Here is a 22,163-nt window from a genome sequence, read left to right on the forward strand (position 1 = left end):
TACAAACCATACCAAATCAGACCAGAGTCTGGTGCAGACCCTCAGCTTATCAGCCCTGGTCACACCATCCAATCCATGCCAGCATTGACTATGTATGTTAAATGATGATGGTGATGATGATGATGATATATATATATATAAATAATTGGGGGATAAATATGTTGGTGAAGTGATTGCCCAAATTCATCATCATCATTAAATGACGATGATGATGATGAATTTGGGCAATCACTTCACCAGCACTTCCTGGTTAGTATAGTATGCCAATAACAAAGGAAGATCAGTTACACTTTTTTTAATAAAACGATAAAAAGGAGCACTTTGTGAATCCAAGTTATGATCCAGTAGGCATGTTATAGGTTTTACAGAGTGAATATTAATTAATTTAATTGAGAAAAAGAGAAGTCAAATAGATGTTAAAATCATTTCCACAAACGAACATCATTTATTCAAAACCACATATAAAGTTATGCAATGCATGTGATATATGCCACATTATTGCTCATTCCCTTCCTCAGATATCCTGATTTGAAACACAATCAGCTTGTGAAATAATTCTGCAATAGAGAATAAATTTAAATCACTTCATGGGCATGTCAACAGGATTATAAACAAACCAAACATGTAACACAACCCCACCATTTATTGACTTATATATATATATATATATATATATATATATATATATATATATATATATATAGTTCATCATCAACAAGTGTATTATATGTTACATAAAATTTAAGTCAATTAATCATAATAAAACTGAAATCTTATAGCTCAGCGCTATTTACTTGTTTTTATGACCATCCTAGTGACTTAGGGCAATTATCAGGAGATCCACACAATAGTTTCATTAATAGGAATGACAAAGTAGATAAATATAAAGAATGTGGTACATTAATTACCAATTCGTTAAACTCTTTCATTCCATACCATCTCAAACTCATTCTCTCCTCTTTTATGTATATACTCATAGACACACATAGATAGATAGGCAGACAGACAGGTAGATAGCTAGATAGGTAGGTAGGTAGGTAGGTAGGTAGGTAGGGAGAGAGGGAGGGAGGTAGGTAGGTAGGTGTACAAATATATATATATATATATATATATATATATATATAGAGAGAGAGAGAGAGAGAGAGAGATAGATATATAGATAGATAGATAGGTAGATAGGTAGGTAGGTTGGCAGGCAGGTAGACAGACAGACAGACAGATAGATAGATAGATAGATAGATACATGCTACATATGGACATTTTTGCCTTGATTTCTTTTGGGGGATAATTATTTTAATATTTATTTTTGGATATTTCCTCTGCATCTCTTCTATCTTTGCACTTCTCTGATTACTAAGCGAATAATAATTTTAATCATGAACTTAGAATGTCATTTATTGTTTTCTTTAATTCTTTTATTTCTTTCATTGCTCTCTCTCTCTCTCTCTCTCTCAACTATTATGTTGTCTATGATCAAGGGACAAGGGAAAATATTACTTTACTCTGAAACAAATGAAAGTTGGAAACACGAAGATTACCATGATGTAGAAAATCTGTCACGTCAAAGTACATTTGAACCATGCAAACGTGGAAAAGTGGAATATTAAAACTGATAATTACAATGATTATGCTGAACTAATAGAGACAATGATAATGAAGATGATGGTAGGAAGGTTGGTGGTGGTGGCCATGACGATACTTTAAAGCATTCTTCTAATGATACATTCCTGTAGCATTTTAATAAGTATATATATACATACACACATATATATACTTACATACATACATGTGTGTGTGTGTGTATAAGAATGTAAATATAATAAACAGAAAATATATTTGGTATTTCAAGCTTTATAAAAACATACACATTTTTCAATAAAACAATGGACAGGACTACACAATCAATTGATGAAATTACATAATCTAATCAAACTATCTTATTTGTGCTTTGGACAGAAAATACACATGCAAATTACCTACAACGTCAATGGAGTGGCATATATATATTTATATATATATATATATATATATAAATATATAATTATATGCATATATCCATACATATATGTACATACCTACATCTATATGTATGCATACATGTATATATGGGTACAGGACATCACAAAAAAGTGTTAAACACAATGAGAAACGAAAACATAAAGACGCAAATAGAAAACAAAAGGTATCATATTCTAACTATATGGAATAGGACTTCTTCAGGGTTTATTATGAGCTGATGGAAGTTAGGTTATCATTTTTCTTTTGAAGGATGCATACAGAGTATTAGTGAGTTTAAGAAGTTAAAAGTGCATGGGCACTTTTCAGAGCGAGAAATTTGCTTTTGTGGAACAATATATGAAGGCTCAAGACACTATCATAAATAAGGATAGGTTTTGAGAAAGTTTGTAGCACAGTTCAGTCTTGATAGCAACTTCTACTCCATAATCCCTTCTATCAATCTTTACTCTTACCATACGAATGAAAGGATATATATACAGTTATCCCTTTAAATATATTTTCATGAATGTAGTCATACGTAGTCAGTGAGTGTATTGAAATTGAATGAAAAGGTAACTGTATGAAAATCCTGAGCCATACCTCGGTTCCTTTTCTTTCACATCCTGGATATCTTCCTGGATCAAGAGTGAGGAGACCTATACAAAGTGTCTACATCTGCTCTTGATTATATAGGCACCTAAAACAATTGGTGAAAGCATGGTACGTAATACAGCCAGTCATCATTCACTTGTGAGTGATGATTGGCTGTATTTATTTTAGTTAAGGATGCAGACTAACAAAAATGTTAGAGCATCTTGCCGTAGTTTTTCTGGTTCTTTGCTTTCTGAGTACAAATCTCACCATGTCCTACCTAGTTGATAGATTTTAATCCATCCCCCAGCTGGTACCATAGATGCCTTTACCAGGATGCACACTGTTGGAAGCATTCAGGCCCAGTCAGATCTCCAGTTTGATTATAACTTCCTCCTGCCTGCCCTTCTACCACTCTAAGAAACCCTGCAAAATTTCATGAGCGTTACCCTTCCACCTGGTTAAAAAAAAAAAGAAACAGAAAAAAATTTTTTTTTAAATGTTTCCAAAAACAAATATTTCATGATCGGTACCAGTGGAAGACAATGCAAACATTCCTATTAAAAGATGCTGACATTGATGTGATGTCAAGCCAAGAGAAAGTGAAGAATTTAGCTGTTTGCATATATTAATATTACATAGCTTCTGATTGGCTAATGAGTGGTGTATGGCAAGGACAGAATATCGTTAATGTAAAATGCTATGATATATCTATTTATTTATCAAGCATTGTCTTTGTAGATTATTTGAATATCAGAATTTGCTGGAATTGGTTCTTTGTTATATCCATAGTTCTGTGATGGATTTTAACAGAACTGTATGGGGATTAAATTTACAGTAATCTTTGCCAAATAAATGGGAAAATTGTTTTTCCAAAATAAATGTTTATATTGATAAAATTTTATGTTTATAAATAGATGTAGGTTTGTTCACATATATATACATGTGTGTGTATATGAATGTGTGTGTGTGCATGTGTGTATGTATGTATATATCTATATATATATGCATATACATATATGTATTTATACACATATATTATATTTATATGAGCCTGTGCAGCTCTTTGGCTTACTAGCTTCTGTCAAACTGCCCAACCCATGGAAACAGGCAAGGACTAGGTACATGAGGGGCAATGATTGACGATATAAATAGTAACTAAAAGACAGAAGATGGAATATATGAGAATTTATTATTAATCACGACAATTGTTTCAACACATCTAGTATCGATTCCTCTTGGGTGGGACACTCAACAACTGGTTGAGGAGCACCTGGTGGTGCAGGTGTATCTCGTTGGGTGATAAATACATATAACTCATTAAAATGACTGTTCCACAATGTAACTTTCCATTTTGTACAAAGAAAAGTAGCTGGACAGAGGAAATATCTACATTTAAATAGAAGATCAAAAATAAAATCACAGATGACAAAAAGAGAAATGAACACGCAATCCAGTAAGAAAAGTATTAAAAATAACTGTTAACAGATATGGATGTATAAATGCTCTCGAGCAAGCTGCATGGCACGAGTACACTCACTCATACAAGCATCTTCAAAAATGTGAGCATACGCACACGTGAGGATTAGTGCTCTCATGATCACAAAGCGAGTTAGTTATCTACTTGGTGTTAATAAGAATGGAGAGGTTAGAAGTAAACTTAAGTCATGCATACCTTAAAGTAAATTAAGTTAAGTTAACGGTTACTCAAAAATCATTCTCACTGCATTGTGCGAAAGTACATTTATATGCGTGTAAGCATCTCAAGAGTCATTCAGAAATTCTATTAATGATATTCTTGTTAGTCCACAGAATAGACAGGGGTTTCTCGGAGTAGAGAAGGCATCTCCTGAAAATTATATTGTATGGTTTCACATACCTTACTATGGACCAGTTAATGCTGTACTTCATTTTATCCTCCTTCAGTCGCCAGACAAAATTCCTGCCAAAGATGCTGAATGTCTCTTATTGATTGTCTTAAAGCTGGCAACATGGTTATGATAACAATTCTTAAATGAATAAGCCATCTACCCAATGTAAACATAGGGCCCTCCCCTTGTGTGCACAGTACATTTATATACAAGATTTGTACTCATACAGAGATTTATTAAAGGACATTTTGATTTTTCTTTGCATGAACATTTATCGTATTTATTTGTATATAAGGCAGTCCTGACTCCATTTACCGGTGTTGTTACCATGTTAGCTGTATCATAAGTATTTCTACTACTAGAAATTAGTCGTAGCCGGAGTTTATCAATGAAGTTTACATCTTCTTGGTTGGTATTGAGATGCAAATGTTCGCTAGATCCAGTAGGTGGGTTATTGAACCTTTGCCGCATTTTGCTATCGTTTATGCGATCCCTAAGCTGCTCTAAATTAGTAGAATTGGTGTAGGATACCTTCACGGTGTGTCGATTAAAAATAACATGTTACTGATTAGATCTAGGAAAACACTTGTCCAAAGCAGCAAAAAATTTTCCAGTGATCTTGGTTTAAACATGCAAACTGAAAATGGGGTTGAACCAGAGGACATCCTGATTCCTACATCTGTTGTTAGGCTTATTTCATCGAGTGTGGTGTACAGAATTGGAACAAGTAGTTGGGTTATTATGTTGCGTGTGTCAATGAGTTTTCGTTGGTAGTTCATTGATATGACCAATTCTTTCTGGCCTGTATTCTTTATCTGAGCGATTCTCAAACAGTAACATTGTGGTGGTATACAATGTGCATCACAGTTGGAGGATTACCACTGTTGCATATGCCTACTTCTTTTATATATTGAATTTTTTCATGGTACCCAGCCCTAGCTAGAGCATCATTATAATAAGATGCATGAGATTTGAAAATTTTATTGATAGCAGACAATTTAGAGATTCTTATAGAAATATTCTTAACTAGTCCCCGTATAATTGAGGGTGGATGGTTGGATATTATGTTAATGTACTTAATATGATCATTTGGCTTATGAAATGGTTCAAATAATCCAGTATCAAGACAGAAGGTAGCGTCAAGAAAACTCACTCTAGGATAAATCTTTACCTATTGTAATGTCTAGTCCTAAATTTTTGAAAAGTCTAAAGAAAGTTTTCCTATGCCTTCCTAACTGTACTTAACTACTTCTGTCTAGAAAAAATAAAGCGTCATCCCTATATAGACCCCCTGTTACTTCCGGAAAGGAAAACTGGATTAATGATTGGATATATATTCCGACTAGGTCATTGGCTTGAACAGAATCATGTGAGCTCATTGCTATATCAAATGTATTCTCCCAATCTAATCTACTCCATAATCTACCATCAAAATCTACTGAAGTGGCTCATGTGATAAGTATAATATCTATTTCACGTTGGGACAGATCGGAATTTTTCATGCTATCAGGTTGATAGTGGCATAGTAGCTCTCTATATCTAGTTGCAAGAATTTACTATTCTTACTAATTTCTAGAAGCTTGACCCACCCAACCACATCTTGGGTATCAGACCAGAGGGCTAATCTAATTTTAGACTTGAAAATGGGTATTACCCTATCAATGATATTTTTACTAATAATGCCAATATCATATTTAGAAGGACAAATGAATCTGAGGGGTCAATAAGAAAGTTAGGTTTATGGTCCTTAAGCAAAATCCGGGGTTTTTGAGGGACTTAGGGTTCGGTTCTATTATATATGGCTTAATCTCTGATGATTTGTAACCCTGTATTGTTAATTCTTTTTAATACGTTGTTACTAGCGTGTCTCTATTTGCTGCGTAATTCCTTCCTAATCATAGACTTATATAGTTCAGTATCAACAATGTAAATGTTACTTGTTTTGTCTGCTGATACAAGTATCCTCTGAGCTTTCTTGAAGCCGACAAGAATTTTCTGATTTTCTGTTGATGTATACTACACCTTCTAGGGTACTTCCTGAACTTCATGTTCTTGACTATACTATATAATTCTTCTTCAAATCTAGTTAGGTGTTGGTTGGTCAGTGGGTTCCTTCTAGATTTGAATACTTTTCTTAGTAGGTCACCATGTTCAGGTTTGTCATTTGGTCTAAGCTCCTTGTCAAAAAAGAAAGCTTTCCACTGCATTCTGTGTACAAATTGGTTCGTTTTCTCCAAAAGATCCCCTATATAATCCTTCCTACTGGGTATAGGTATGTCCTTTAGTGAAACATCCAGTGTTATTTTATCAATCATCTTGGTATGCTACCATATAGTACCTTCCTCCTGGAAATCAGAAATTGGTTGTGGTTAATGGATAATAAAATGAATTGTTTACACCCGGTAGCTTACTGGTAAAGCGCAGTCACTTTCACATCGATCGTTAGGTATATGGCAAATGAAAGACAAAAGATGGAATATACAAGAATCTATTATTAATCACGACAATTGTTTTGACACAACTAGCATTGATTCCTCTCAGGCGGGACACTCAACAACTGGTTCAGGAGCATCCGGTGGTGCAGATGTATCTCGTCGGGTGATAAATAAATACAACTTGTTGAAATGACTGTTCCACAAAGTAACTTTCTGTTTTGTAGAGAGAAAAGCAGCCAGACAGAGGAAATATCTACATTTACATAGAAGATCAAAAATAAAATCACAGATGACAAAAAGAGAAACGAAAATGCAATCCAATGAGAAAAGTATTAACATGTGTCAAAACAATTGTCAAGATTAATAATAAATTCTCGTATATTCCATCTTCTGTCTTTCATTTGCTATATACCTAACAATCACCGTGAAAGTGACCCTGGTTTACCAGTAAGCTACCAGGTGTAAACCATTCGTTTTATATATATATATATATATATATATATATATATATAGTTTTAGGGAAAAGAACCAAGGTTCATGAACTCATCGATGAAAATCCACTGTCACATATAAAAAAATTAATAAGTAAAAGCACAATAAATAAATGTAATATAATACAAAGTAAATATCATAAGATAATGATAATAAAACGACTACACGTGTTTCATAACCAATTTTCAAATAGAAAGAATATTTAAATTGATTAAAACTATCGAAAATCAATTCTATTAAAAAATATAGCTAATATTCAGGTCAAAATACAACAATAATAATAAAAGAATGAATATCTCAACCAACAATAAATAACAAATAAATTTATATAAAATACTTATTACATTAAGATAGAAAAATATTATTAAAAATTTCAAAATTATAAACGTTCCATAATTAACTTTATATTTATTATAATATAAGCTAACAGGAATATTATATGCAAAAACTAATTTTAACGAATCTTTCGTTTAAAATACAATTTGAACGAAGTTTTAGGTTAAAATAATAAAGACAGAAGTAGCACATATCTAAACGATGCTATAGTGTGAACTAAAAGATTTTAGGCTAAAACGTTTATTAGAAAGAAGTCTCGTGAAAATATTGCGTAAAGAAAAAGAATAGAATAAATAGATATAAAAACATGAATGAAAATTTTATTATGAATGAAAGATTAAACTTTATATAACTTAAATCATAATAAAACAATTAACTATATTGTATGATCAAAGAAATTAAATAAAAAGGCTAGTTATTTATCCCATAAAATAAAAAGAAATATTAAACAGTATTAATGGAAAAAATTCAACCCTAATCTAATCGAAATCTTAGTTTAGGCCAAGATGATAAACTTACTACTAATTGATTTAGTGTTAAAAAAAGTATTGAGTAAAATCATCATTAAAAATTAGTTGAATTTAATATAAAAATACATATTTTTTTCAAACAATGATATAAAGTCATTTAACAAAGGTAAAATGATACTTATCGCTACGCTGCTATATATATATATATATATATATATATTTATATTTTATACTGTGAAACTTAATTTAATTTTAATTTTTAATAAACTGAATTTAATTGAGTTTTTACCTGTAAATTTGGATTTTTATCCCTAATATTATTATATCTATCTATCTATCTATCTATCTATCTATCTATATATATATATATATATATATATATATATGTATGTATGTATGTATGTATACACACACACACACATATACAGGGTGTCCCAGAAAGATTTTTCCATTGATATTTCTTGATTATTCAAAATAAACTTAAGGTAGGATAATGAAATTTGGCATACATGTTTTAATGTAAATTGTCACTCCATTGCAGTAATAACATTTCAAAATGACCACCCTTCACATCGATCATAGCCTGTAAATGAGTAGTCACTGAATTACATGAGCTCTGTACCACCTCTTCATCCAACTTGAACCATGAAAACAGAAGGGCTTTCTTCACATTTGAATAGGAGCGAGCAGAAACATTACTCTCTAAGATGGACCAGATAGTAGAGCCCATGGAATTGGTGTCTGTATTTGAAGGAGGCCATATTATCTTGTCCCCAAAACTGTTAAAATGCTCTTTGCACCATCTTTGTATTGAATTGGAAGTGTGGGCCAGAATCCTGTCTTGAGGGAAGATGTAATGGTTACCAAAGGTTTCGTGACCCAAGATGACACTTTCTCATCCAACATTTCCACATAAACTTCACTGCTGACCTTGACAGCAGCATCAAGGAAGATCAAGGGAGACTTGAACCCATCAGATGCAACTGCATCCCACACCATGAGAGAAGCTAGCTTCTGATGATGTAAATGACTCCTGCTACCTTTGGGCAAGTCTCCTGCATTATGTGCATAAAGCTTGTCATTCTGCATGTTGGTAACTGCTTTCATGATGAAGATCATCTCATTGGACCAGGTTAACATTGTGTTAGTGGCACGCTTCATCACAGCTAACATGGTTTTCCCCCTGTCGAGCTGTTTCTTCTTGGAAAATGCTGAAATTAACTATTGGGATTGTTTCTTGTATGCAGTTAGCTTTAAATCCTCTTTAAAAATCTTGTGCATTGACGATTTTGAAATATCAAGAGCTTTTGCAGTTTGTCTTGCACTCCTGCCGGAATTTCAGTTCATTTGCTTCTTCACAGCTTCAACAGTTTGTTTGGTATGAATTGACCATTTCCTACCAGGAATTGGCCTGCTAGAGGAAATAGCAGACTCCATATATTGAACACTGTTTTATGGAACACACTCAACTGTTTTGTTATGTCCTTGATGCTCCCTCCAGCTGTTTTCAAAGCAACAATCTGACCATACTTCACTTTTGAAACAATAGACACAGGAACAAAAAGACACATGCAAATCTTTATGTAAAATGTAGATAATATTACTTGAACTGATATTCTTTAGGAGAGTTTTAAACATGGGCTAATCTTTCTGGAACACCCTGCACACACATATAAGGACTTATGGACTAACATTTACACACACACACAGACATCTTCATCTTTGACTCGTTTTAATCATTAGACTGAAGTCATTTTGGGACACCAACCTGATTAAATTGAAAAATATTTTAGTCCCCCAAAAAATAACAACAACCCCAGTACTTATCTTTGTTAAGTCTGGTACTTGTTCTATTAGTCTCTTTTGCTGAACCTCTTAGTTATGGGCACATAAACACGCCAACACCGGTTGTCAAGTGGTGGTGGTGGACAAACATGAACACTCAGACAAATGGATGTGCACATACACACACACACACGTGTATGTATGTATATATATGGTGGTTGTCTACTCCTTAAACAGAGTTTGACCACCTCCTGCACCTACACCTTAGCCCTTTCATGGCGTCTGATGTGGCTTTTTAAACCAGACAGTGTTTTGAAAAAACAGCCACACAGATTGCACCTCTGATTTGCACTACCAATACCTGCAAGTATATATATATATATATATATATATATATACAAAGGGCTTCTTTTAGTTTCTATCTACCAAATCCACTCACAAGGCTTTGGTCAGCCTAAGGCTATAGTAGAAGACACTTGCCCAAGGTGTCATGCAGAGGGACTGAACCTGGAACCATGTGGTTGGGAAGCAAGCTTTTTATCACACAGCCACACCTGCGCCTATATTTATTTATGTACACACAGACAGACAGACACACACACACACACACACATATACGTACTCATATACATACTATATATAGACATTGAAATGTGTTGAGGGTACCCTGAAGGACTTACTCATATACACGTATATGTGTATGTTTACACATTATATAGAAGATAACAATATTAAGTATTGCACACACATATTAAGCAGAGTGCCCCATGACTGAAATACTAACACACACACGCACATACACACACACAGAGATGGAGTATACAGGAAACAGCATTGAGTTACTAAGCAGCATACATATATATATTTCATACTGTGTCCCAGTTGTGCAGTAAAAGCTCACACTTATAAACAGACATACAAACATGCACAAAATAATAGTACTGATGGTGATGATGATGACGACGACGACGACGACGACGATGATAATAATAATAATAATAATAATAACAACCACAACTACAAACATAATAATAATAATAATAATAATAACAATAATAATAATAATAATGATAGTTTCAAATTTTGGCACAAAGCCAGTATTTTTGAGGGCTGGGTTAAGTCGATTACATCAACCCCTGCGCTCAACTGGTACTTATTTTATCAACCCCTGAAAGGATGAAAGGCAAAGCTGACCTCGGTAGAATTTGAAACTGGAACATAATAATAATAATAGTTTCTTTATTGACCAGTAAGACCCATAGATGATTGGGGACATTAGAAGAGGACATGTGATACGACATCGCATAGGTTTATGTAAAACTATACAAAAACAACAACAACAACAACAACAACAACAACAACAACAGCAGCAGCAGCAGCAGCAGCAGTAGCAATAGTAGTAGAAGACAATGCTTCACACTTACTCTCCCTTTGTATGTCCTGTACACGTTGCCATGGCAGCAGTATTGTTTCAACAACTTTATTCCTTTGATGTCGCATCAGACTGACTGCACAGTGGAAGTGCAGGGTGGTTTTATATTCTTAGCAACCTGGCTGCAACTGCTACTACTACTACTACTACTGCTGCTGCTGGTTGTAGTGATGGCAGTTTTGATGTGATGGTGATGGTGGTAACGTGACGTTGATGGTGGTATCATGGTGATGGTAGTGGTAGTGGTAATGGGATGGGTTGCCGAAGCAGTAGTGGTAGAGTGGTGTTGGTGGTGGTGTTGGTGTTGGTGGTGTTGTTGTTGTTGGTGGTGGTGGTGTTGGTGGTGGTGGTGTTGGTGGTGGTGGTGGTGGTTATGGCTATGGTTATGGTAATTGTGGTGGTAGTGGGGGTGTTGGTGTTGGTGGTGGTGGTGGTGGTGGTTATGGCTATGGTTATGGTAATTGTAGTGGTGGTGATGGTGGTGGTAGGACTATGAGAATGGTTGTGTTGATGATAGTGCAAAAAGTGAATGCTCATGAAAGTGATGGTGGTGGTGGTGGTGGTAGTGGCAATGATGAGGGGAGGAGTATTGGTATGAAAAGGAAGTGTATTTATTTCTATGTAGTTATCGCCACTCCTTAATGATTTGTAATTGTGTGTACGTATATGTATGAGTGTGTTTGTTTATGTGTGTGTGTGGTAAGTGTATCTTTGCATCCATGAGTGTCTGTATGTAATATGTGTGGTAAGAAGCTTGCCCCCTAACTACATGGCTCCAAGTTCAGTCCCACTATGTGGCATCTTGAATAAGTGTCTTCTACTATAGTCTCAGGCTAACCAGAGCCTTATGAATGGATTTGGCAGACAGAAACTGAAAGAATCCCATTATATATATATAGGTGCAGGAGTGGCTGTGTGGTAAGTAGCTTGCTTACTAACCACATGGTTCCGGGTTCAGTCCCACTGCGTGGCACCTTGGGCAAGTGTCTTCTACTATAGCCTCGGGCCGACCAAAGCCTTGTGAGTGGATTTGGTAGACGGAAACTGAAAGAAGCCCGTCGTATATATGTATATGTGTGTATATGTTTGTGCGTCTGTATTTGTTCCCCCAACTTTGCTTGACAACCGTTGCTGGTGTGTTTACGTCCCTGTAACTTAGCGGTTCAGCAAAAAGAGACCGATAGAATAAGTACTAGGCTTACAAAGAATAAGTCCTGGGGTCGATTTGCTCGACTAAAGGCGGTGCCCCAGTATGGCCACAGTCAAATGACTGAAATAAGTAAAAGAGAGTAAAAGAGTATATATCAATGTGTGTGTGTCATTGTGTCTGTGTTTGTCTCCCAGTACTCTTGACAACCAGTGTTGGTGTGTTTATGTCCCCATAACTTAACAGTTTGGCAAGAGGGACTCATAGAATAAGTACCAGGTTTAACAAAAAATATAATTACTGGAGTCAATTCATTGAACTAAAATATTCTTCTAGGTGATGCCCCAACATGGCCACAGTCTAATGATCAAAACAAGTAAAAGATAAAAGATACTGAGAATAGTGCTGAGCCTTAGCACCATTCTAGAGCTTCCGTGCACAGGTATTATCTATGACTGGAACTAAAGTTTGGTGATGAAAGAGAGTTAGGTGGAATGGAGGTAACCCTAAATATGCTGTAATTTCTCAGTCAAATTTATTTTTTCTGTAGTTTGGGGTACCAGGTTTTGATAATTGGGACCAAGTTACTCTTGCAAGGCCTTTGTGCACTTTAATATCTTTATTTAAGGACTATGCTGCTTACTAAAACATGACCCAAATATTTTTCACACAGCACAGCTTCTGGACAGGAAACTGTTATTGGTCACCAGAATGACATTCAACTTAGTAACTGAAACACTAAAAAACAGAAAAGAAAAGAAACTCAAGTAAAATATGTGTCAGCCTATTCATATGAAATATAAAGACACTTCTTGATGTTAGTGACAGAACAGACCCACCCCAATGTAGATCAGTTTTCATTGCTTTTGACATGAGGTGTTGAAGTGTAGACGTAGCTGAGTTCAAAGAGACCAAGCTACTTGGAAAAAAAACCTTCTTTACTGAGGTGTCCCCTTGGTTTGGGAAGGTTACTTTAAGGATGGACATCATGAACAATGTAGTATCAGCTTTGTGGTAATAGCAGCAATAACAATAGTAATAATAATAGTGATAATAATAATGATAGTAATAGTAATTTCAAATTTTTGCCACAAGGGCAGCTTGGATGAGGTGAGGGATGAGTCGATTACATCGACTCCAGTGTTCAACTGGTACTTATTTTATCAACCTCAAAAGGATGAAAGGCAAAGTCGACCTTGGTGGAATATGAACTCAGAATGTAGCGATGGGTGACATTTCATCCAGCGTGCTAATGATTCTGCCAACTTGCCGCCTTAATAATAATGCTAATGATAATAACAATAATTTCGAATTTCAGCACAAAGTCAGTAACTCAACAGGTACTTATTTTATCGACCTCGAAAGGATAAAAGCAAAGTCAATCTTGGTAGAATTTGAACTCAGAAGGCACAATGGCCCAGTGGTTAGGGCAGCGGACTTGCAGTCATAGGATCGCGGTTTCGATTCCCAGACCGGGCGTTGTGAGTGTTTATTGAGCGAAAACACCTAAAGTTCCACGAGGCTCCAGCAGGGGATGGTGGCGAACCCTGCTGTACTCTTTCACCACAACTTTCTCTCACTCTTACTTCCTGTTTCTGTTGTGCCTGTAATTCAAAGGGTCAGCCTTGTCACTGTGTCACACTGAATATCCCCGAGAACTACGTTAAGGGTACACGTGTCTGTGGAGTGCTCAGCCACTTGCACGTTAATTTCACGAGCAGGGCTGTTCTGTTGATTGGATCAACTGGAACCCTTGACGTCGTAAGCGACGGAGTGCCAACAATATATATATATATATATATATATATATATACATGTCTCGCAGTGAACAGAGCAATGTCATCAAATCTTGATGATGGCTTTAACAAAAGTCCAACTCAACCTTTGATCTTTCTTCCCCTAGTTGCTAAGCCTAATGATTTAAATACAGGGCAGATTTTCATGGAGATAATTAAAAATGTCTTTTCTTATTAAATATGTAACATATGACTTTGCCCTGTGTGACAATAATGCAGGCTGCGAATATCTGTCTCTGAGAAATCATTACTCCAATAAGCCACTCCTACAGGATACAGATGAATTTACAAGCATCAATAAACAGGTAGAAAATTTCGATTCAAACAGAATTGATTAATTTCCAGAACAAAGAAGAGAGAGACCCCCCCCCCCACACAAAAAAGTCATCTGTTACAAAAATACATATAGGTACATTAAAAGACTAGAGATTCATGGGTATAATGAAAAGAAGAGAGAGAGAGAGAGAGAGAGAGAGAGAGAGAGAGAGAGAGAGAGAGAGAGAGAGAGAGAGAGAGAGAGAGAGAGAGAGAGAGAGAGAGAGAGAGAGAGAGGGTGAAAGCTGTGTCAGTAGTTGAGTGTGAAATGGGGAATTACCACAATCCAAACACCAAAGATAAAAGTAGCAGGTAGCATTCTGAATTTTAGTAATTAAAGTTTTATTGTTGGTATTTGTATGACAGTGTGTGGGGCATGTGTGTGCGTGTGCATGTGTGTGTGTATGTATGAAAATTTGTGTGCACGTGTGTGCATGTGCATGTGTGTGTTTGTGTGTGTGTGCATGTAAATGATTGTTTCTGTGACAAGTGACATACAGAAAAAATTTAACAATACAGAACAGGACCCCGTTCACCTTTCTTCAATAGTTACAAGTGGAAGGTTGACAGATGCAGCTGTGTGGTTAAGAAGTTAGCTTTTTGCAGTCACATGATTCAATCCCACTCTTTTTGGCGTCTTGGACAAGAATCTCCAACTATAACCCTTAGCCAACCAATGCTTTCAAAGAGAATTTGTTGGACAGAAACGATGTAGCTGTCTGTCATGTATATATATATATATATAATTATAATTAAGGGTATCTAAGATACACCACCATGCTTATTTATCCTTATTTATATATATATATATATATATATATATATATATATTGGGTTGGCAACTAAGTTCCCGCCGTTTTTTAAATTAAAATTTTTTTAAAGGTTTAATAAAAAATAACAACTAATTAATCAATAATGCATTCACCCTTGTTGCTTACAACTTCTTCCCAACGTTCAACAAGATTTTTAATACCTCGTTGCATCAAATTATTTGTGAAATTTATGAAAGGCTCTTTTATATTTCCAACTAAAAGTAACAGTGACAAACTGTGTTATAGTGGTAGCACCATGACTTGTTACAGTTACAGTACCATAACTGAAATAAATAAAAGATAGAAGTGAAGATCATTCTACATCTTCTTTCCATGCTGGCATGTGTTAGATGTGTTAGCAATAGCCTGAGACTGTTTTATTCAGAATTACTGTCCTTCAAGACAGGTCAGAGGATCATAATCATACCTTCTTCGCTTGTCTTGTTTATGTTTGGTTTCTATTGATCAAAGAAGACTTGAGAAATAAACAGCAATACAATGTGGTGGGCATGGCTGGAAGACTTTCGATCATAGGTCTGTTCAGTCAAGGCTGAGCTGAGAAATAAACAGCAATAAAATGTAGTGGAATCATTCATCAATAAACACCTGTTGTTACTGCGTAGACAAATTCTATTTCACAGCTAATTTTCTCATCACATCATATTTAATTATCTCTATAGATAAAACTGCTGGTTTTATGATCTGATCTTCAACAGTCTGTTTGTTGTCTCTTGGCCCATCTATCAATATATCCATCCATCTAGTCAGCCACACATACATACATTTTATATATATATACATATATATATGTTTATATATATATATATATATATATATAGATTACGGAGATGTACTTGTGTAGCAAGTGACCTGATCTGAGAGAGTGTGCTGGAACGAAAACAATTGCAGCATGGAAGGTGTTTATAAGCCATTTAAGAAACACACAAAAAACCGTTAGATCCACTTCAACATTTAAGTTTAATTTGCCAAAATATTTTCGTTGCTTTGAGGCCGCAACCTGTTCACTGACAAAATTCTGTGCAGCACGGTGTGAATCTAACGGTTTTTGTGTGTTTCTTAAATGGCTTATAAACACCTTCCATGCTGCAATTGTATATGTAGATATATATGTATGTATGTATATATATATATATATATATATATATATATATATATATATATATATATACATATATATATATATATACATATATATATATATACATATATATATATATATACATATATATATATATATATATATATACATACATACATACAAACATACATAAATAGGTACAGGACGTCACCAACAGTAAGCAACATGAAATACAAAAGCAAACAAGTTCCATACGCAAACAATGAGACAAGCAAATGGAAAACAGGGCAAGTAACATAAAGAATGACCCTTCAACAGTTGTTGGCTGTCTATCTACTCCTCATTTTGAGCATTGAACGACAATATGAGTCTTTGAAGACAGCAGTTGCTCCCATAAGTGCCAAAATGAAATTTGGGATTTATGAAGGGTCAAAGATGGGAACAAAAACAGGACAGGGCAGACATACAAGGAAACCAAACGAAAACAAACATGGAGGGTCGTTAGACCAGAACGAGGGTAAAATAGCGAATGCTGGAGAAATATTTTCATTGACAAGAGAAAAGATGAAGATAAACTTACTTGGAAATGGATGCGTGGCGTTCAATCAAATAATATTATAAATAATATATATATATAAACTCTGCTTGCAAAGACCTGTTGAGTCAAGTAAATTTCAAATCTGAAATTGAAATCGAACTGAATCCGACGACTGGCACCCATGCCAACCTCTCCTTCATTGGACACTAAACTCTACTTGCGAAGACCTGTTGGGGCAAGTGAAATCGAAATCGTAATTGAACCATACTCGATGACTGGCACCTGCGCCAGTGGAGCACTAACAGCACTGTCTGAGCATGTTCATTGCCAGAGCAGTTGTCTGACTTCTGTGCTAGTGGCCCGTAGATAGCACCATTTGAGCGGAATCGTTACGAGCGTCACCTTCTAGCACTTGTGCTGGTGTATGTTAGAAAATCATTCGAGCGAGGTCGTTGCCAGTGCCGCTGGACTGGCTCCCATGCAGTCCTCAGTCAAATCGTCCAACCCATGCTAGCATGGAAAGTGGACATTAAACGACAATAATATATACATGCATGTATAGGTACAGGACATCACCAACAGTAAACAACATGAAATATGAAAGCAAATGTGTTCAATATGCAAGTGAGAGAAGCAAATGGAAAACAGGACTCATACATACATCATCATCATCGTTTAACGTCCGCTTTCCATGCTAGCATGGGTTGGACGATTTGACTGAGGACTGGTGAAACCGGATGGCAACACCAGGCTCCAATCTAATTTGGCAGAGTTTCTACAGCTGGATGCCCTTCCTAACGCCAACCACTCAGAGAGTGTAGTGGGTGCTTTTACGTGTCACCCGCACGAAAACGGCCACGCTCGAAATGGTGTCTTTTATGTGCCACCCGCACAAGCCAGTCCAGGGGCACTGGCAACGATCTCACTCGAAATAAAAATAGATTTAAATATCTCATTTTTAAGTTGTTTCTCAGGTGTTGGTTTGATGGCCTAATAGTTAAAGGTGTTAGTAATTTAAGCAATAACCTTGTATGAAGATAGAGGTTTCAATCTCTATCTAGAAATATATTTTTTAATATTTTTGTATAAACGAAAAAAAATAAAAAAAGACTCGCACCCCCTTCTCTCATACATACACATATTGATACATGCATATATATACAAATATATATACATATATAGATACACATACACACACATATATTACATACACATATACACATACATATATTACATATTATATACACATACATACACAAACACACATATACATACATAAACATATAAATACATAAACAAATATATACAGGGGTTGGACAAAATAATGGAAACAGCTTAAAATTTCAAACAAATTTATTTTGATATGGGGTAGGACCGCCTTTGGCAGTAATTACAGCTTGAATTCTACGAGCTATGGACTCGTACAAAGTCTGAATTGTTTTCCAGTTAAGCACTGGAGTTGAAGTAATTGACTAGCTTCCTCTCCCTCAAAAATTTCAGGCCTTGTGCCTATAGTAGAAGGGATTATTATTATTATTATTATTATTATTATTATTATTATTATTATGCTACAGATGAGCTGGCAGAATCATTAGCATTCCGGGTGTGATGCTAAGTGGTATTTTATCTGTCATTACATTCTGAGTTCAAATTCTGCTGAAGTCAACTTTTTCTTTCATACTTTCGGGGTCAATAAATTAAGGACTAGTTGCATACTGGGGGTCGATCTAATTGACTGGCCTCCTCCCCACAAATTTCAGGCCTTATGCTATAGACTGAGTTTTCTATTTACTTTGAAATAACATCTATGGATTCCTAGCATGTCTTTTAAGTTCAGCGAGGCTGTAAAACAAACAATACCATTTTTTTCTTTTTCTTGTGCCAGAATCTAAAGAAAAGGTCACAAGTGAGTTGTGTCAGTTCATTTGGTCAGTTTCTTTGTTTTTGTTTTTTTTTAACGAGGGAAAGAAGAAAGATAGAAAATGTTCTTTTACTGCCTCTAAGTCTGGAAAAAGGGCAGTGCCCTTAATCTCTTTTTAGGGTCTCTGAGGATTGATGAGGAGGAGGGAGAAATGAATGTTCAAACTTGAAATCTGACCTGAATGCCTGCAACAGAACAGATTCTGCTGAAGGTCACCAACAGAGGATGAGGTGATGGCTGGAATTAAACTGACAAAGAAGCATCAAAGAATAAGAAAATGAGTAAGTGAAGACAAAGAAGACAACAGAAGAATGAAATTAATTGAATCAGCATTTTTAATTAAATATCTTGTTGGTGACGGTTGGGATAAATAATAACAATATTAACATCAATAACAAAAAAAAAAAAAACCAAAAAACTATTTTAGTGACATATCATACAGTAACAAAAATGAAATACAATACTGACAATTCAGACAAAAAAAAAATACATAAAAAATTACAAGAATATACAAAAAAAAATGTCCATAAATTAAAGGTAATTGCATTTATTTAGCTAAAGTTTGGAAGTTGAGAAGAAAAGATGGAGACAAAAGACAAAGATTTAACAGAGATAAATGATCAACAATATATTTACAATATTAGTTTTGAACAACTTCACCTCAAACGACTGGAATTTGATCACCACCCAGCATATAGAACAAAACCAAGAAAGCATAACTGGAGATTTCATGTATATATAATGTGTGTGTGTGTGTGTGTGTGTGTGCGTGCGTATATATATAGATACATATATATATACATATATTTATGCGTGTGTGTATATGTGTATGTGTTTTTATATATATACACGCATACACATGTATATATACGTGTGTGTGTGTATATATATATATATATATATATATATATATATTATACATAAAAAGTACATACACACACATGTATATATATATATATATATATTGCATACTTGCACATGATACATATCATGCATACACGTGTGCATATATAGAAATAAGCACACATATATACACATATATATGTACACACATTTTCTTCTTTATAAACACATGACAAATGTCTTTTAGAAAAAAAAAAAAAGAGCACAATAATACTATAGAAGAATTTGTAAAACAGTTAAGCTGCAGACGGAAATTAAAGCTAAAAGGTTTCAATTCCCACCAAGATTAATACCAAGAATTTGTATTTTTCATTATAGTGTATGTGTGTGTGTGTGTGTGTGTGTGTGTCAGGGTCGGGTTTCTTTCCTGCACCTTATTATTTTTTTAAATTCATTCCTTGGCTTTTTGTCTTGATTTCTTGTTTTTTTTTCTGTTTGTTATAAATTAAAATCTATATTATGGTTTTAATTAATCTCAGAGAAGCAGTCCATGGTTAAAATTTAGATGCTCTTTGAAGTAATGAAGATAATCAAAGAAAGCAACAATTGAATTAATCAAAATTTACAAACTAGATTGGAATGCAGTTGTCAGGTTCACAAAGGATAGTCAATTCAACGGCAGAGAAGTCACACTCATTATTAGGTAGTAAGAATTGAACCAGGATATACACATATGTAGAAAATATAAAATGAAAATACTCATAATGTATATGCATGTATCTACACACACACACACAAACCATCATGTGTATGCTTTTATATATATGTGTGTGTGTGTATATATATATATAAACATACATATGTACATGTATGTGTGCATGTATGTATACACACATACATATATGCACACACACATATACTATGTGTGCTTTCATGAGCACTATTTATATGTATGTATGTATCAACATATTACATGAAAATCTATCTGTATACTATAAACACATATATGTATGCATATCTAGACATACATGCAAATACATAATTACAGAATCACACATCTATATACATTCAGACACACTCATATATGCACATGTATAATTTGAATATATATATATATATATATATATATATATATATATATATATATGTATGTATGTATATGTTTATGTTACATTTGAGTACTAATTGTGTGTGTACGAACACTGTGTATATGTCTGTATGTGTATTACTACAAACATATGTATGTATAGACATGCATGCATGTTCTTATTCACTCAATTACATATTTATATAGACACACATTATATATATATATATATATAAACATATGTATACATATATATATATAAACATATGTATACATATATACACACACAAACAAAATATGCATATATACACACATGTATAAATATATACAGATGTTCAATATAATACATATATATACATACATGATTTATTTTCAAGGATCTATATATATATAAATACACATGCACACACAAAGATATAATATACATATATACATACTATAACTTCTAAATATACATACATATATGTACACACATACTCTATAAACACACATACATACATACATACATTTATATATACATGCATATATAAGTTACAACCTCAGTGTATAATATCTGGTCTTTTTTAAATAGTTGTGTAAACTACAAAACAATAGTTTTTTTTTTAATTATAAATATTTCATTGGAAACAAAATGTTTTAAATTAAAAGAAAAATGAAATAAAATAAAAATAAAATTAAGAAAAAAAAAATGGAGGTACAAATATTTTCTAAAATGTTTTAATTGAATTTTAATTAAATTCTTTTAATTTTTTTTAATCATTTTTGTATTTCTGGTTTGTTTGTCCAATTAAAGGATTTAACATAGCTCCTCTGGAGAGCTTTTTTTTTTAGAGAGAGAAATAGAGAGAGAGGGGGGTATGAAGAAATGAGAGAAAAAGAAAACAGAGAAAATAGGGACAAGAAAGAGAGAAATAGAGAAAGGAAGGAAGGAAGGAAAAATATTTTCGCTTCTTTTTTTTTTTTTATTCTTTTACACAGATGAAAATTTTGGTGAAGCTGCAAGTTTTAGATTTGGCTCCAAATACAGTGGAGGCTGGCATGCAGCTCCAATTTCCAGGAAGTTGCATGGCATAAACGTATATTTTCTTTGTTTTGTTTTTTTTTTTCAAGTTTTTATATAATTTTTAAACTGACATCCAAGAACCATGTTTGGGTAGAATCGTTCTGGTTTTTATTTATTTTTTTAATACTTTTG

General features: G+C 34.1%; 1 protein-coding gene across 5 annotated transcripts in view; it reads right to left on the reverse strand.

The window, feature by feature from the left end:
- LOC106878472 (calcium-transporting ATPase type 2C member 1) overlaps window positions 1-11,599 on the reverse strand; it is a 51,246-nt gene extending 39,647 nt beyond the window's left edge. Inside the window, exons 1-2 of one of the 5 annotated variants that reach the window (XM_089364400.1) lie at window positions 11,403-11,599; window positions 4,469-6,805 (exon numbers count right to left, since the gene is read on the reverse strand). In XM_089364400.1, coding sequence (XP_089220526.1) covers window positions 4,469-4,500 — 32 coding nt within the window. In that variant the 5' untranslated portion in view covers window positions 4,501-6,805; window positions 11,403-11,599. The remainder of the gene's footprint in view (window positions 1-4,468; window positions 6,806-11,402) is intronic. The other 4 variants (XM_052974100.2, XM_089364404.1, XM_014927689.3 and 1 more) reach the window with 4 other exon arrangements.
- Window positions 11,600-22,163: the final 10,564 nt, after the last annotated feature.

Source organism: Octopus bimaculoides, chromosome 16 (genome assembly GCF_046866305.1).
Source record: "Octopus bimaculoides isolate indiv1 chromosome 16, ASM4686630v1, whole genome shotgun sequence".
NCBI lineage: Eukaryota > Metazoa > Mollusca > Cephalopoda > Octopoda > Octopodidae > Octopus > Octopus bimaculoides.